The sequence below is a fragment of the Phyllopteryx taeniolatus genome, chromosome 1 (genome assembly GCF_024500385.1).
Source record: "Phyllopteryx taeniolatus isolate TA_2022b chromosome 1, UOR_Ptae_1.2, whole genome shotgun sequence".
NCBI lineage: Eukaryota > Metazoa > Chordata > Actinopteri > Syngnathiformes > Syngnathidae > Phyllopteryx > Phyllopteryx taeniolatus.
Genome location: NC_084502.1, coordinates 19407584 through 19424191, shown reverse-complemented (window position 1 = coordinate 19424191; position 16608 = coordinate 19407584). Strand labels below are relative to the sequence as shown.

General features: G+C 43.6%; 1 protein-coding gene across 6 annotated transcripts in view; it reads left to right on the top strand.

Annotated features, from left to right (window-relative positions):
• Positions 1-16608, top strand: part of slc12a5b (solute carrier family 12 member 5b) — a 45999-nt gene that overhangs the window by 18831 nt on the left and 10560 nt on the right. For 3 of the 6 annotated variants that reach the window (XM_061778622.1, XM_061778597.1, XM_061778588.1), the window contains exons 2-15: positions 740-843; positions 935-1075; positions 1260-1406; positions 8379-8433; positions 8511-8641; positions 10661-10908; positions 10994-11205; positions 11295-11462; positions 12173-12271; positions 12391-12448; positions 12568-12742; positions 12927-13045; positions 13118-13216; positions 15435-15554. In XM_061778622.1, the coding sequence (XP_061634606.1) occupies positions 796-843; positions 935-1075; positions 1260-1406; positions 8379-8433; positions 8511-8641; positions 10661-10908; positions 10994-11205; positions 11295-11462; positions 12173-12271; positions 12391-12448; positions 12568-12742; positions 12927-13045; positions 13118-13216; positions 15435-15554 (1820 nt within the window). In that variant the 5' untranslated portion in view covers positions 740-795. Of the gene's footprint in view, positions 1-739; positions 844-934; positions 1076-1259; positions 1407-2016; positions 2036-8378; positions 8434-8510; positions 8642-10660; positions 10909-10993; positions 11206-11294; positions 11463-12172; positions 12272-12390; positions 12449-12567; positions 12743-12926; positions 13046-13117; positions 13217-15434; positions 15555-16608 lie in introns of those variants that run through there. The other 3 variants (XM_061778612.1, XM_061778607.1, XM_061778630.1) reach the window with 2 other exon arrangements.

Below are 16608 nucleotides of genomic sequence, written 5' to 3'. Positions count from 1 at the left end.
TTTTTGTTAGAGGAATTAGTTATTTAGCATTTTTTGCTCATTTTAATTTGGCTGTTTCTTTCAGTAAATTAGTTTCCCTGTATATGATGGGCACCTCAAAAAAGGTACTAAAAGTGGAGCCTAAAACACTGATTTTTCAGGTAGTCACCCTGCACTGACTGATAATCTAAATGGCACCATAAAGAACAGATTACAGCCGAGACACTGAATAAGGTTCAGATACGGAAAGTTTGAACATTTTAAATAATAGTTCAACAAGATTATTACATGTTTGCAAAACCCACAAAGTCAACAAGACATAAGATGTAGACTTTCTTCAACAAATGCTGGCGAACGATACAAACATCAAGTGGACCAGCAAAGTCAGAAATGAAGAACTGTGGAAGAGGACAGGACAACCAAGCGTTGAGATTCAAATTATACATCGCAAATGGGGTTGGACACTTTACAAACCAGCAAATGAAGTCATCAGGCAATCACTGAATTGGGACCTACAAGGTAAGAGAAGCAGAGGAAGAGAGAGTCCCCTGGCGAAGAGCTCCAGAAGAACTAAGGGCAACAGAAAACTCTTGGAAGGAACTCGAAGGTTTGCACATGGAAGATCACTTGTGTGTGACCTACGTGCCAAATGGCGGGTTGACGACCCCACTGCCTAAGCAAAGCCAAGCAATAGCATATAAAACATTATTACGTCAAGAAAATGATTCTAAACACATTTTGCCTTTTATTGGTGTATCAGGTGATGGAAACCCCAAAGAGAGCAGTCCTTTCATCAACAGCAGTGCCTCTAGTGATATGGAGAAGAGCCAACAGTATGATGGCAAGAACATGGCCCTGTTTGAGGTAAGAGATTTTTTTTCCCCAAATGTGTACTGTGACAATATAAATTGATAACGACAAGTGTGTGCGTATGTGTGCGTGTGTACGCTTGCAGGAGGAGATGGACACTAGTCCCATGGTATCCTCTTTGCTCGGCAGCCTTGCCAACTACTCCAACTTGCCAACAGGGAGCAAAGAACATGAGGAGGCTGAGAACAATGAGGAAGGTGAACGTCCGTCTAAAAAAACTGTCAAGGTAGAGAACTGAATGGTGAACTGCACAGCATTGAAAACAAACCACAAAGTCAAATTTGATGGACAAGACACCCCATTTGTTTGTTTGTTTTATTTCTTATTTTGTCATTATTAAAACTTCTACAAAATGAATTGATATTGGCAAATATTTGCCATTCACATTGCTCTTCTTTTGTGTTTTTCAGGCACCACAGCTGGGAACTCTGATGGGTGTGTACTTGCCATGTATTCAGAATATTTTCGGTGTGATCCTCTTCTTGCGAATGACCTGGATGGTCGGGATTGGAGGCGTCTTTGGTTCCTTCATAATTGTCTTCATGTGTTGCTCCACTGTGAGTAGAAGTGCATGTGCTCCTTGTGTTTCGTCTTTTTTGTCACCAGATTCCTAACCACTGTACCGAAATTATCCAATTTCACTGAATTGGTCCAAAAATTGGAAGCACGGTGGACGATTGGTTAGAGCATCTGCCTCACAGTTCTGAGGGCTGGGGTTCGATCCCCGGACTCGGCTGTGTGGTGTTTGCATGTTCTCCCCATGCCTGCGTGGGCTTTCTCCAGGCACTCTGGTTTCCTCCCACATGCCAAAAACATGCATGGTAGGTTAATTGAAGACTCTAAATTGCCCGTACGTGTGAATGTGAGTGTGAGTGTGAATGGTTGTTTGTTTGCCCTGCGATTGGCTGGCAACCAGTTCAGGGTGTACCCCGCCTGCTGCCAGATGATTGCTGGGATGGGCTCTGGCACTCCCGCGACCCTTGTGAGGATAAGCGGCTCAGAAAATGGATGGATTGATGATGTATCCTTGTTCATCTACCGATGCCAGCGCCATATGACGGGCAGAACAATTTAATGCTCTTCCACTAGATGGCAGAAGTTACATTTAACCTGTTTATGCACCTGTTGCCATTTATACAACTGAATGGCTTTGTGTTCCACTAAACAGGGCCACATTTGACACTGTGTAAGTACATGTGTGAGTAAATTAAGACAAGTTCAATCATTACTTCAGCATGTATGCTTTTTGTATGGTGGTGTGTCGGGCGATTTTGCAAATGTAAAATATGTGCCTTAGCTCGATAAAGGTTGGGAAACATTTCTCGACATATCAGTGAGTGATACATGTCATGTTTGAAAATATCTTTTGGCTTTATAGGACTAAATACTTTGTACAAGTTTACGTGACTAAACTACGATGCTTTTATACAAAAGGAAATAGAGGGCATTGTTAGAATGTGCATTATGCAGCTGCTGAAGGTGAGCTGGTAAACCCTGGTGTAAAATATTTAGCCAATAAACGCACCAACAACCCCACCATGGCCATGTCCTATTCTGCATCTACAGTGGGTACGTATTCAGACCCCCTTAAATGTGTCACTCTTTGTTATATTGCAGCCATTTGCTAAAACCATTTAAGCTATTTTTTTCCTCATTAATGTACACACAGCACCCCATATTGACAGAACAAAAATGGAATTGTTGAAATTTTTGCAGATTTATTAAAAAAGAAAAACTGAAATATCACACAGCCATAAGGATTCAGACCCTTGCTCAATATTTAGTAGAAGCAACCTTTTGAGCTAATGCAGCCATAAGTCTTTTTGGGAATGATGCAACATGTTTTTCACACCTGGATTTGGGGATCCTCTGTCATTCTTCCTTGCAGGTCTTCTCCAGTTCTGTCAGATTAGATGGTGAACGTTGGTGGGCAGCCATTTTCAGGTCTCTCCAGAGAGAGATGAGCAGTGCCTGGTTTCTTCCACACATACCGCTTAGAATTAAGGCCAAAAAGTTATATCTTGGTCTCATCAGACCAGAGAATCTTATTTCTCACCATCTTGGAGTCCTTCAGATGTTTTTTTTTTTGCAAACTCCATGCGGGCGTTCATGTGTCTTGCACTGAGGAGAGGCTTCCGTCGGGCCACTCTCCCATAAAGCTCCGACTGGTGGAGGGCTGCAGTGATGGTTGACTTTCTTGAACTTTCTCCCATCTCCCGACTGCATCTATGGAGCGCCGCCACAGTAATCTTTGGGTTCTTCTTTACCTCTCTCACCAAGGCTCTTCTCCCCCGATTGCTCAGTTTGGCCGGAAGGCCAGCTCAAGGAAGGGTTCAGGTCGTCCCAAAGGTCTCCTATTTAAGGATTATGGAGGCCACCTCTCTTAGGAATCTTAAGTTCAGCATAAGTTTTTTTGTAACCTTGGCCAGATCTGTGCCTTGCCACAATTCTGTCTCTGAGCTCTTCAGGCAGTTCCTTTTACCTCCTTTGATTCTCATTTGCTCTGACATGCACGGTGAGCTGTAAGGTCTTATATAGACAGGTGTGTGGCTTTCCTAATTAACCCGAGTTAAATATATTAATGTCCCAGAAAATGGTCTGAATACTTATGGCTGTGTGATATTTCAGTTTTTCTTTTTTAATAAATCTGCAAAAAATTCAACAATTCCGTTTTTCCTGTCAATAAGGGGTGCTGTGTGTACATTAATGAGAAAAAAATGAACTTAAATGAGTTTAGCACATGGCTTCAATATAACAAAGAGTGAAAAATTTAAGACCCTCCTTGGGTCGTCACCTTATCGTGGTGGAGGGGTTTGTGTGTCCCAATGATCCTAGGAGCTAAGTTGTCTGGGGCTTCACGCCCCTGGTAGGGTTACCCATGGCAAACAGGTCCTTGGTGAGGGACCAGACAAAGCACGACTCCAAAAACCCCTATGATGAAAAATACAAATGGAGATCGGTTTCCCTTGCCCGGACGTGGGTCACCGGGGCCCCCCTCTGGAGCCAGGCCTGTAGGTGGGGCTCGAATGCGAGCGCCTGGTGTCCGGGCCTGCCCCCTTGGGGCCCGGCCGGGCACAGCCCGAAAGGGTAACGTGGGTCCCCCTTCCCATGGGCTCACCACCTGGAGGAGGGGCCATAGGGGTCGGGTGCAGTGTGAGCTGGGCGGTGACTGAAAGCGGGGACCTTGGCGAGCTGATCCACGGCTATAGAAAATGGCTCTAGGGACGTGGAATGTCACCTCTCTGGCAGGGAAGGAGCCCGAGCTGGTGTGTGAGCTCGAGAAGTTCCAACTAGATATAGTCGGACATGCCTCCACGCACGGCTTGGGCTCTGGTACCAGTCCTCTTGAGAGGGGTTGGACTCTCTTCCATTCTGGAGTTACTCATGGTGAGAGGCACCGTGCAGGTGTGGGTATACTTATTGCCCCGCTCGGCGCCTGTACATTGGGGTTCACCCCGGTGGACGAGAAGGTAGCCTCCCTCCACCTTCGAGTGGGGGGGACGGGTGCTGAATGTTGTCTGTGCCGATGCACCAAACAGCAGTACAGAGTACCCATCCTTTTTGGAGTCCTTGGAGGGGGTGCTGGAGAGTGTGCCCGCTCGGGACTCCATTGTGCTGCTGGGGGACTTCAATGCTCACGTGGGCTCAGTGAGACCTGGAAGAGCCTGATTGGGAGGAACGGCCCCCCGATCAGAACCTGAGTGGTGTTCTGTTATTGGACTTCTGTGCTCACTATGGATTGTCCACAACGAACACCATGTTCAAGCATAAGGGTGTCCACATGTGCACTTGGCACCAGGACACCCTAGGTCGCAGTTCGATGAGCAACTTTGTGGTCATGTTATCGGACTTGCGGCCGCATATCTTGGGCACTCGGGTGAAGAGAGGGGCGGAGCTGTCATCTGATCACTATCTGGTGGTGAGTTGGCTTAGATGGTGGGGGAAGATGCCATTCCGACCAGGCAGGCCCAAACGTATTGTGAGGGTCTGCTGGAAACATCTGGCTGAATCCCCTGTCAGAAGGAGTTTCACCCACATCTCGGGGGGGGCGGGCGACATTAAGTCCGAGTGGACCATGTTCCGTGCCTCCATTGCCGAGGCGGCCGACCGGAGCTGTGGCCGTAAGGTAGTCGGTGCCTGTCGTGGCGGCAATCCCCGAACCCGTAAGTGGAGACCAGCGGTGAGGGATGCCGTCAAGCTGAAGAAGAAGTCCTATCGGGCCTTTTTGGCCTGTGGGACTCCTGAGGGAGCTGATGGGTACCAGCTGGCCAAGTGGAATGTAGCTTTGGTGATCGCTGAGGCAAAAACTCTGACATGGGAGAAGTTCGGTGAGGTCATGGAGAAAGACTTACGGACGGCTTCGAGGAAATTCTGGTCCACCATCCGGCATCTCAGGAGGGGGAAGCAGTGCACCATCAACACTGTGTATAGTGGGGATGAGTCGGGACGTTATGAGTCGGTGGGGAGAATACTTCGAAGACCTCCTCAATTCCACCGACACGCCTTCCCATAAGGAAGCAGAGTCTGGGGTCTCTGAGGGGGGCTCTCCTATCTCTGGGGCTGAGGTCACCGAGGTGGTTAAAAAGTTCCTCGGTGCCAAGGCCCCAGGGGTAGGTGAGATTCGCCCAGCGTTTCTAAAGGCTCTGGATGTTGTGGGGCTGTCCTGCTTGACACCCCTCTGCAACATCGTCTGGACATCAGGGACAGTGCCTCTGGATTGGCAGACTGGGTTGGTGGGCTTCCTTTTAAAAAAAAAAAAAAGGGGGACCGGAGGGTGTGTTCCAACTACAGGGGTATCACACTCCTCAGCCTCCTTGGTAAGTTCTATTCAGGGGTGCTGGAGAGGAGGGTCCATCGAGAAGTAAAATCTCAGATTCAAGAGGAGCAGTGTGGTTTTCGTCCTGGCCGTGGAACAGTGAACCAGCTCTACACCCTCGGCAGGATCCTTGAGGGTGCATGGGAGTTCGTCCAACCAGTTTACATGTGTTTTGTGGACTTGGAGATTGCATTCGACCATGTCCTTCGGGGTGTCCTGTGGGGGGTGCTTCGGGAGTATGGGGTGCCGAACCCCCTGATACGGGCTGTTCGGTCCCTGTACGATCAGTTTCAGAGTTTGGTCCGCATTGCCGGCAGTAAGTCGGACTCGTTTCCGGTGAGGGTTGGACTCCGCCAAGGCTGCCCTTTGTCACCAATTCTGTTGATTACTTTTATAGACAGAATTTCTAGGCCCAGCCGAGGTGTAGAGTGGGTCCGGTTTGGTCGCCTCAGTATTGCATCTTTGGTTTTTGCAGATGATGTGGTTCTGTTGGCTTCATCAAGACGTGATCTCCAACTCTCACTGGAGCGGTTCGCAGCTGAGTGTGAAGCGGCTTGGATGAGAATCAGCACCTCCAAATCTGAGACCATGGTCCTCAGTCGGAAAGGGGTGGAGTCCCCATTCCGGGTCGGGGATGAGATCCTGCCCCAAGTGGAGGTGTTCAAGTATCTTGGGGTCTTGTTCACGAGTGAGGGAAGAATGGAACGGGAGATTGACAGGCTGATCGGTGCAGCGTCTGCAGTGATGCGGACTTTGTATCGGTCCGTTGTGGTGAAGAAAGAGCTCAGCCGAAAGGCAAAGGCAAAGCTCTCTATTTACCGGTCGATCTAAGTACCTATGGGTACGAGCTGTGGGTCGTCACCGAAAGAACAATCCCAGATGCAAGCAGCCGAAATTAGTTTCCTCCACAGGGTGTCCGGGTTCTCCCTTAGAGACAGGGTGAGAAGCTCGGTCATCCGGGAGGGGCTCAGAGTAGAGCCGCTGCTCCTCCGCATTGAGAGGAGCCAGATGAGGTGGCTCGGGCATCTGATTAGGATGTAAACTACGTAAACTACTGACAACATAGCTCACAAATTCCAAATACAAATCTTGTCATTTAAAATATTTTCTTTCAGAAAATGAAATAAAAGTTAAAACACCAAAAAAGGTTCACTTTTTTGTTCTAATTTTTTTCAGAGCTGTATATAATATATAGTATGTGTATAGTATGTAGTCTGCGATGGGCTGGCAACCAGTTCAGGGTGTACCCCGCCTCCTGCCCGATGATAGCTGGGATAGGCTCCAGCACGCCCGCGACCCTAGTGAGGAGAAGCGGCTCAGAAAATGGATGGATGGAGGGCTAGTATATAGTATAATTACATATATTACAAGTTTTATATGTTGTATTCCAACAAAGACCAACTTTCATGCTGAAGGCTCCTGTGTAAACTTGTTTGAGATTGTTTGAGCAGTTTGAGATTCTTGCTCAGTGGTGCGTCAACATGCCTTCTGCCCACAAGCAATAATAATAATAATAATAATAATAACTATACTGAGCAATGTCGCCTCTTTGGCTTTATTGTCTAATAGCAATATAGGTGAGCATTTCCTGACATTCCACTTATAGCTAGGCAATTCAGTGGAGTCTTTAGAAAAAATGTCTCCCACAGTCTCTGCGGTGGTTAGAAATTGATTTCCTGGAAAATGAAAGACCCAATTCAAGTCACATATTTTATGTTTGAGTTACCAGTAACCATAAGTGTGCATCACATATAAATGAACCGAGTAGGCTATACGATGGATAGTGGTGTTAACCAGAGCCATGAGGCTTAGAACTATGGTTCCGTACACATGCATATTATTTAGAAGTGCGGCCTCTGCTTCCAGCCCTTAACCTCTACCAGCCTGACAAGTTGGTCATTTGGAATGTCCCAAGCAAAGAAAATCTTGCAGAAGAATTCAAGGAAATTGTGTTGAATATGAATTACTAAATGGCATAAAAATAACATAGATATGTATTTAATCCATCTATCCATCCATTTTCTGAACCGCTTATCCTCACAAGGGCTGCGGGAGTGCTGGAGTCGGTGCCTGTCGTGGCGGCAATCCTTCGACTGGCGGGAAGTTAATTAACTTAGCGTCCCACAGGCCAGCTATCTTCAGGCAGGAGGCGGGGTACACCCTGAACTGGTTGCCAGCCAATCACAGAGATATTTATTTAACAGATTGTAATTGTTTAAAGAAGTTCAATGTGCATACTGTATGCAGTTTGTGGTTCATCTCATCATCCTCCAAAAGCAAATATTAATTTTATATGAATTGTGGAAACAAAAAGTCAACACAACAATTTCTTGTCCATTTATAACATGAAAAAGTACTAAAATGGCACCATGAGCCTTTTGATTGAAAACTGGTCAAGAACCAGGCACTGTTCCTTTCCAGTCCTGAGGAAACTTGAGCTGGTGGGTCACTGCCCCCTCCTGACCCTGATGCAAGGAGACCTCTTCACAACCAGCAAATAACTGAAAATTCCACAATTTTCTCTCATCTTTGTTATAAGGGTACCATCAGACTCTCTTGGTATTGTTTGTAACCAGCCTCACGACAATAATCAAAGATGGAGAATTCATCAAGCAGATCAATCAAATTATTCTTCTGATAGTTGTTTTATCTGCTCCCTTTTTTTTTTTGTTCCCCAGTCAGATGCATTTCTTTCATGTTTTTATATCATCAGACTATGCTCACGGCCATCTCCATGAGTGCCATTGCCACAAACGGAGTGGTTCCGGGTGAGTGGATGTCTGAAATTGTTAAATAATACTTCACTGACACAGACTTCACTCTGACTGACTGTTTCCTCTCCTAGCTGGAGGTTCCTATTACATGATCTCTCGCTCACTTGGGCCTGAGTTTGGTGGCGCTGTTGGGATTTGTTTCTACTTGGGCACCACTTTTGCTGGTGCCATGTACATTCTTGGTTGTATTGAAATTCTGCTGGTAAGTCAAAAATGATTATGTTATCAAATGTGTGATGCAACGCCGCTTATGTAACTGGTGGTATTTGACTCTTTGTTGTGTGTGTTTGAAATGATGCACACCAGGGTTGCTTTAGAGTTGCACTTTTGTTTATTTTCAGTGACAAACTCAGGACAAAAACAGAAATCCTCCTGTCAAATGGGGTCACATAACGTGACCACACAGATTAATTGACAGGAAAAGGGGAAGGAGAAAAGACGAGACCCAATTTATAGAGGCCAGTGCCATATTTTTTAGTGAACTAGGGGTACAAATTAATGTTCCGCATATTGACACTGGAGGCTGCATTGCGAGACAACATAACTATGTAAAGCACTTTGAGATGCATATCATTTTATGAAAAGTGCTCTATAAATAAAGTTTGATTTGATAATGATATCTCTATGTAAAGTTGCAGATTTTGTGAAATTATACTAGAAGAAATAACAAAATACAAGATATTTGCAAGAGCTTAACTGACTATGTTACATTTAGAAGTGTCGCAACTAGAGCGTCCATGAACATTTGCAGAGGTGGGTAGTAACGCGATACTCTATTACATTTACTCAAGTAACATTTTCCATAAACTGTACTTGTCAGAGTACTTTAAATGCACCATACTTTTTACTTTTACTTGAGTATTTATATGAAGAAGGATCGATAATTTTACTCCGTTACAATGATCGACATGCCGTTCGCTACTTTTATTTATTCATTCTTGCGTGTGCGTGTCTATTTTTAGACTCCACTTCGACTTCTGCATAGGGTGCCCGTTGCGCCAATCAAACAGGATCACTAATGTCATTTGACTCCAATTCACCAATCAGACGACACTAGGTAGTCACATGACCACTACGTAGCCTCTGCGAGCCAATCAAAATGACTCATTTTGGGGGGGGGGGGGGGAATAGCCGCGCAACTGTTTATTGTACGGACTCCAAAAAAGAACAGCTTTATCATGCAGCTCAAATTGTGACTGGCCAAACGTGGATATTTCAGCCCATTTCTAACTTGAGAAAACACCTTGCAGTAAGTTGCAGATGCTGCTATTGTTGTTTTGGCAGCGGATATGGCAATATTAGCACTATCCCTATGGTGTCGCACACACAATCACAAAGTCTGTTGAACAAACAGCTTCTTCATGAATTCATTTAAGCGAATAAAGCAAATGTTTCCTGTAGCGCCCAATATATGTGTTGTTGGTTTTTGGGCAGTTAAGAATTGAAATGGTGGCAGGTGTGTGTCGACTCCCATATTTTAGTATTTATTTTATTTTATTTGATGGTCTGATTAAATTAAAAAAAAGTTATTCACAAGTTACTCTTTAGTTAAGTAGCTTTTTCATTGAGTACTTTTTTACCCTTACTCAAGTAAATATTTGGATGACTACTTTTTACTTCAGTCATATTATTCTAAAGTAACAGTACTCTTACTTGAGTACAATATTTGGCTACTCTACCCCCCTCTGAACATTTGAAATGAACAATATATGCATTCCATTCAGGTGGTCCAATTATATAGTTTGGTAAACAGTAGTAATTCTTGCTTACAGTACATGTTCAGTCATGGTTGAGCATCGTCAGCATTATTGAAGTGCTACTGGGATTATACTTAAAATACCTGTGAAAGGGTCAAAGATTTGTTGAGAGACGGAATACCATTTTTTTCCCCCCATCGGGGCATGGAACCTTTACTGGGAGGATGGTGGCATTTTGTGTATGATATCATAACATGGGCCAATTATTAGTACTTGCTGCCACCATTTATAAAATAAACCCCCCCCCCAAAAAAAAGATACAGGACAAGATCTTCTGAAGTAGATAGAAAATTGGTAACGACTTATAGTTTGTAGTTCCATGTATGTATTTCACTGTATCATACTGTATTGCAGTTTAAAAGAGGAGATGATAATTTTTTTCTTCCTTTGGCAACATTCTCCTCCATTATCCTCTGCACTTTGCCCATTCTTTCCCTGCCTTGCCCCATCTTTCCACCTGTCAGATTTATATTGTTCCTCAGGCAGCCATCTTCAAGATCGAGGGCTTGGAAGGGCTGGAAGCAGAGGCCGCGCTTCTAAATAATATGCGGGTGTACGGCACCATAGTTCTAAGCTTCATGGCTCTGCTGGTGTTTGTGGGAGTGAAATATGTCAACAAGCTGGCTTTGGTGTTCCTGGCCTGTGTCATCCTCTCCATCCTGGCTGTGTATGCAGGAGTCATCAAGACCGCCATTGACCCGCCGGTCTTCCCGTCAGTCTAAAGAACACTTCTGATGATGATTTTGTGGCGGCATAAGTGTGTGACATTTATTCCTCCTCATTGTCTTTCCCTGCAGTGTGTGCCTCCTGGGAAATCGAACTCTTGTCTCCAAAGGCTATGACGTTTGTGCAAAGGTCATTGAAATCGACAACGAGACCATCACTACCAAACTGTGGCGCTCTTTCTGTGATTCCGAGTACCTCAACGCCACTTGCGATGACTACTTCAGTGACAACAATGTCACAGAGATACAGGGCATTCCAGGAGTCACTAGTGGAATTTTGGCAGGTAATCGGTGCCTCAAGTGTCATTACATGACCCAATTAACAAAAAACATAAATAAATCCAAATGACCAGCTCATTGGTTTATTTTACAGAGAACCTGTTTGGCAATTATTTTGAAAAAGGGATGATTGTAGAGAAGAGAGGACTTGCATCACAAGTGGACCCAGACAGTTCTGCTTCTAGCACTAACCGCTTTGTGCTCGCTGACATCACCAGCTTCTTCACGCTGCTGGTGGGAATATATTTCCCATCTGTCACAGGTTAGAGGCATGCTGGAGGTAGACACTATTGTCTTTGACATTGGGCAAAAATGACATATTGCATAGCTATGAAAGACAGGAATAATGTATTAGATTACAGATTTGGCTACGTAAAATACACGACAGTACATCCATCCATTCTACTGTATATACCATTTATAACGTACAAGGTCACAGCAGTGCTGAAGCCTATTGCTTAACATTGCAACACAAAATTTACACCAGGCTTTTGATCCATGCATGGACCGATTAATGTTGGTATTTAAACAGTCCTCATCATCATGCTGTTCACATTTGCACATCACGAAACCAAGACGACACTTCACAAATGATCAACAGTTCCTTGCCATTGCATGGCTTCAAAAAGAAAGTCACCACTGAGCTTAGAGTGTCACAAAGTTTCATCAGCAGGTTGCAACAGAGGTACAGAGAGGCTGGAAAAGTCATAGAAAAACATGTCCTTGGAAATGTATTGGCCCATTCATGGATCAAACACCTGTTGTGAATTTTGCTGTTCAGCTACTTGTTAGAAAACTGCAACTTGTGCAAGAAACACTGAATAGTTGGACACGTGCAAGAGACACTCAAACTAAGTTCACCTGTGCATTTCAGGTTCATCCTGAAATTCTACCTGAAACCTGACTATTCCAAACGTTTTGTGAGTAGTGTAACGTATATATCCGAACTGTTATACCTGGCTACATTTGCAGGTATAATGGCAGGTTCCAACCGCTCAGGAGACCTGCGTGATGCTCAGAAGTCCATCCCCATCGGCACCATTGCAGCCATCACCACCACATCTACTGTGTGTATCCTTCACAGGCCAGCAACAGACTATAAAACACAATCTGAATGAATTAAATAAGAACCAAGATCTTATTTTCTCACCATTTCCAATTATATATTCCTTAGTACACTTTTTAACCAGATATTTCGTGTGTGGTGCTCTTTGGTGCTTGTATAGAGGGTGTTGTCCTGAGGGACAAGTAAGTCCCACTTATTGGACCCAGAACTGAACCTTGCAGTACTCCAAAGTGTAATAGCCAGAATCAAGCTGGATGTTAAATAATCTATTAAAGCCTTCTGATTTCCCTTCACCTCTCAGGTTTGGTGAAGGGGTCAATGGTAACCTGGTGATTGGGACTCTGGCATGGCCATCTCCATGGGTCATTGTGTTTGGATCATTTTTCTCCACCTGCGGCGCAGGACTTCAGAGTCTGACTGGAGCTCCGCGTCTCCTGCAAGCTATCTCAAGAGACGGTATCATCCCATTCCTTCGAGTGAGTTTACTCATATCGGCTTTTAGGCCTCTCAGAGAAATGATTATTTTAAACAAATCCATAAGCTTGGCGTAACACTCAATCTTTCTTCACTTCTATCTGGTTATATATTTATCGTAGCTGTGTTCATTCTGCAAGAGGGTAATACAATGTGATTTCATGTAACCCTTTGTTATCCCTGCAGGTGTTTGGACATGGTAAAGCCAATGGGGAGCCCACCTGGGCCCTCCTGCTCACAGCTAGCATTTGTGAGATTGGAATCATCATTGCCTCTTTGGATGCTGTTGCACCCATCCTCTCCATGTAATTTTGCTGTCAAATCACGCAAACATACAGCAGGTTCAAGTTGATCAGGTCCTTTCTCTTTTTTTCCAGGTTCTTCTTGATGTGCTACATGTTTGTTAACCTTGCCTGTGCACTGCAAACTTTACTGAGGACACCAAACTGGAGACCACGCTTTAAATTCTACCACTGGTGAGTTGCAAGAGCTTCAGTTTAATATGTCAAACACTATAAATTTAAATACAATTTTTGTTAGCTTTGCTCTCAGAATCTGTACGGTTTTTGGTATTTATCCATCCATCCATTTTCTGAGCCGCTTCTCCTCACTAGGGTCACGGGCATCCTTGAGCCTATCCCAGCTATCATCGGGCAGGAGGCGGGGTACACTCTGAACTGGTTGCCAGCCAATCGCAGGGCACAAACAATCATTTGCACTCACATTCACACCTACGGGCAATTTAAAGTTGTCAATTAACCTACCATGCATGTTTTTTGGGATGTGGGTTGAAACCAGAGTGCCCGGAGAAAACTCACGCAGGCACGGGGAGAACATGCAAACTCCACACAGGTGGGGCCTGGGATTGAACAACGGAACTCAGAACTGTGAGGCAGACGCTCTAACCAGTCGGCCACCGTGCCACCTTTTGGTATTTAACTAACCCCAATTTTTAACTGATCTTCTTAAATCAGAAAATTATGGTAAATATATACAGTATAAGAAAGTCATAACCCAGTTGATTTTAAGCAATTTCCAACACAAAAAAACGAGAGGAAGCCAGACAACATGGAGAAAACCTGTGCAAGCACAGGTAGGCGTTATGCCTTTACGGATTGGCTGGAAGTAATTCAGGATTACCTCTCACACACAACTGAAATACTCTCAGGCACACTACTGAAACGCTATCACGTGCACTGTTTAAATTTTATGTGTTTTTAGTAGTGTGTGTAAGAGTGCTTTAGCAGTGAGTGTAAGAGTGTTTCAGCCATGTGTGAGAGCACATTTCCGTCGCCTGTTTGAGAGCATTTCAATTGTGTGTGTGAGAGATAATCCTAAATTATGTCCTTGATGACTCCTTATACAACTCAGTTTTAAATTACCATAATTTCTCGTGCATAATGTGCATCTATGTATAATACGCACCCCCAAAGTTGACCTCAAAATTCTGGAAAACCCTTCTACCCATGTATAATGCATTTTTACAATGCATGATCTTGCTTATACCTATACGATAAAAACTAAGTATTATCCGTATTTTGTTAGTTTTTTTTTTCAAAGAATTATTGTGAAGTTAAGCACTTTATTTGAACACATAATACTTTACTTTATTTACGTGCTCTTATTTCACAATTCAAAGCCCTACTTTTATTTAGTAAATTAGAAAACACATAGTTGTGCTCATATGTTTGACTAACCAGGCAGAATTTGTAAGATGGGTACAATTATTTAAAGAAAACATGAAGCACAAGGCGAAATATCCATCCATCCATTTTCTGAGCCACTTCTCCTCACCAGGGTTGCAGGCGTGCTGGAGCCTATCCCAGCTATCATCGGGCAGGTGGCGGGGTACACCCTGAACTGGTGACCAGCCAATCGCAGGGCACATACAAACAAACAACCATTCGCTCTCACAGTCACACCTACAGGCAATTTAGAGTCGTCAATTAACCTACCATACATGTTTTTGGGATGTGGGAGGAAACCGGAGTGCCTGGAGAAAACCCACGCAGGCACGGGGAGAACATGTAAACTCCACACAGGCGGGGCTGGGGACAAGGCGAACTATATTTAATTTTATTTTAATGGTATTCAAATTAAACGGTCTAGCAGAAAAGCAATATCATAAAACAAAACATAAATTAATGATGGTTGTTGTTCAGTCATCAGTTATATTTATTTTAAAAAATTAAAAAAAACATTTCACAAATTCTGCCAGGGTATGTAAACTTATGAGCACAACTGTACATATATGCAGTCATACTCCTGTCATATTGGAATGAAAGTGTAGGCTCCACCTTTTATAACCACTAGGTGGCAGTGGCATTTTGGAATGAAAGTGTACAGCTTTTTCATAACCACTACATGGCAGCATAGGTTTATAAAATGTGAAAGATTTTTCCATATGCCCCTATACCCATGTATAATGCGCACTATTGACTTTTGACAATTGTTTTTTTTTGTGGGGGGGAGTGTGCATTATACACGAGAAATTACGGTAATCATAATTATAGAAAGCAATTATAGAAAGTAATCTACAAGTAACTTAAGAAGAGGGTTTGGGAGTTCTGCGAGCCTGAAATGCTTGGAAAACTGTATCTGACGAGCCGCAAGCAAAATACCAACAATAATATTATTATGAGGCTGGCAGAAATTACAGGTTTGGTCAAAAATGCAATATACTGTCACCCACAGGGCTTTATCATTCCTGGGTATGAGCTTGTGCCTATCACTTATGTTCATCTGTTCCTGGTATTATGCCATCATTGCCATGGGAATTGCCACCTGCATCTACAAATACATTGAATTCTGTGGGTAAGTATGTCATAGTATGATGGAGGCTTAAAAAAAAGTCTAAATATGATCAGATTGTATTCACACTAACATATGACTTGGTTTATGTGCACAAAGATCTGAGCAGTTTAATCCAGTTGTATGCAGCGCCGTCACAACAGTAAAATGCCCCTTCACCATTCTTCTTCCCCTCTTTTCCCTATTCATGGTCCATGTTTTGTATGAGCCTAAACCAAATGGTCCTCTGGTTTTGGTTTTTGTTCTTCCCTAATTTCCACGTCCTCTGGTTTTGGTTTTTGTTCCTCCCTAATTTCCACGTCCCATGTACTATCATCATTCAGTTCTCGTCATCAGATGTCCAAACCAGCTCAGTCTTGGTTCTTGTACTTTCTATGAAACTTGGTTATCGTCACACAACCCTTGATGTATTCATGAGTAGGCTTTACACGATCAGGATTTTTGGGGCCGATCACCGATCAGCAAGTTTAAAAAAACGATAACCGATCAGTATACTGTATATACTTTCTCAAAAAATTATATTTACAATAAATAATGTATCTTTGATCCTCTATTTACGCCAGTGAGTCATAGTGACAGACAGAACAAATTAATGGTCTTCTATTAGATGGCAGGAAGTAAATACAGTAATTAACATATCCACATTTTGGGACATTTTTGTTTGTTGGTGTGCCGTGAGATTTTTCAATTGTAAAATATTTTCCTTGGCTCCATAAAGGTTGGAAATCACTGCTCTAGTCAGACGTGTATTCTAATCAGTCAGGTCAAACCAACATTACAACATAACATAAATAATGGGTACTAACTTACTGTAATTAACTTACTTTATTTTTAATTACATTTCTTCACCTACAATGAAATTTTAGAGAATGAATCGACAGAACGGCGGCATGTTTACGTCCAACCGTTCGTGCTAGCGCTAGCTTGGTAGGCTACATAACGTTTTATTACCTGCTTGTGAGCCGTATCGTAATAAAACTACGTAAACATACCTCAAGCAAGCCTTAAACGAACGTCCTCTCCTGTCCTGAGCATCGGTGACCACCAACACACGTTT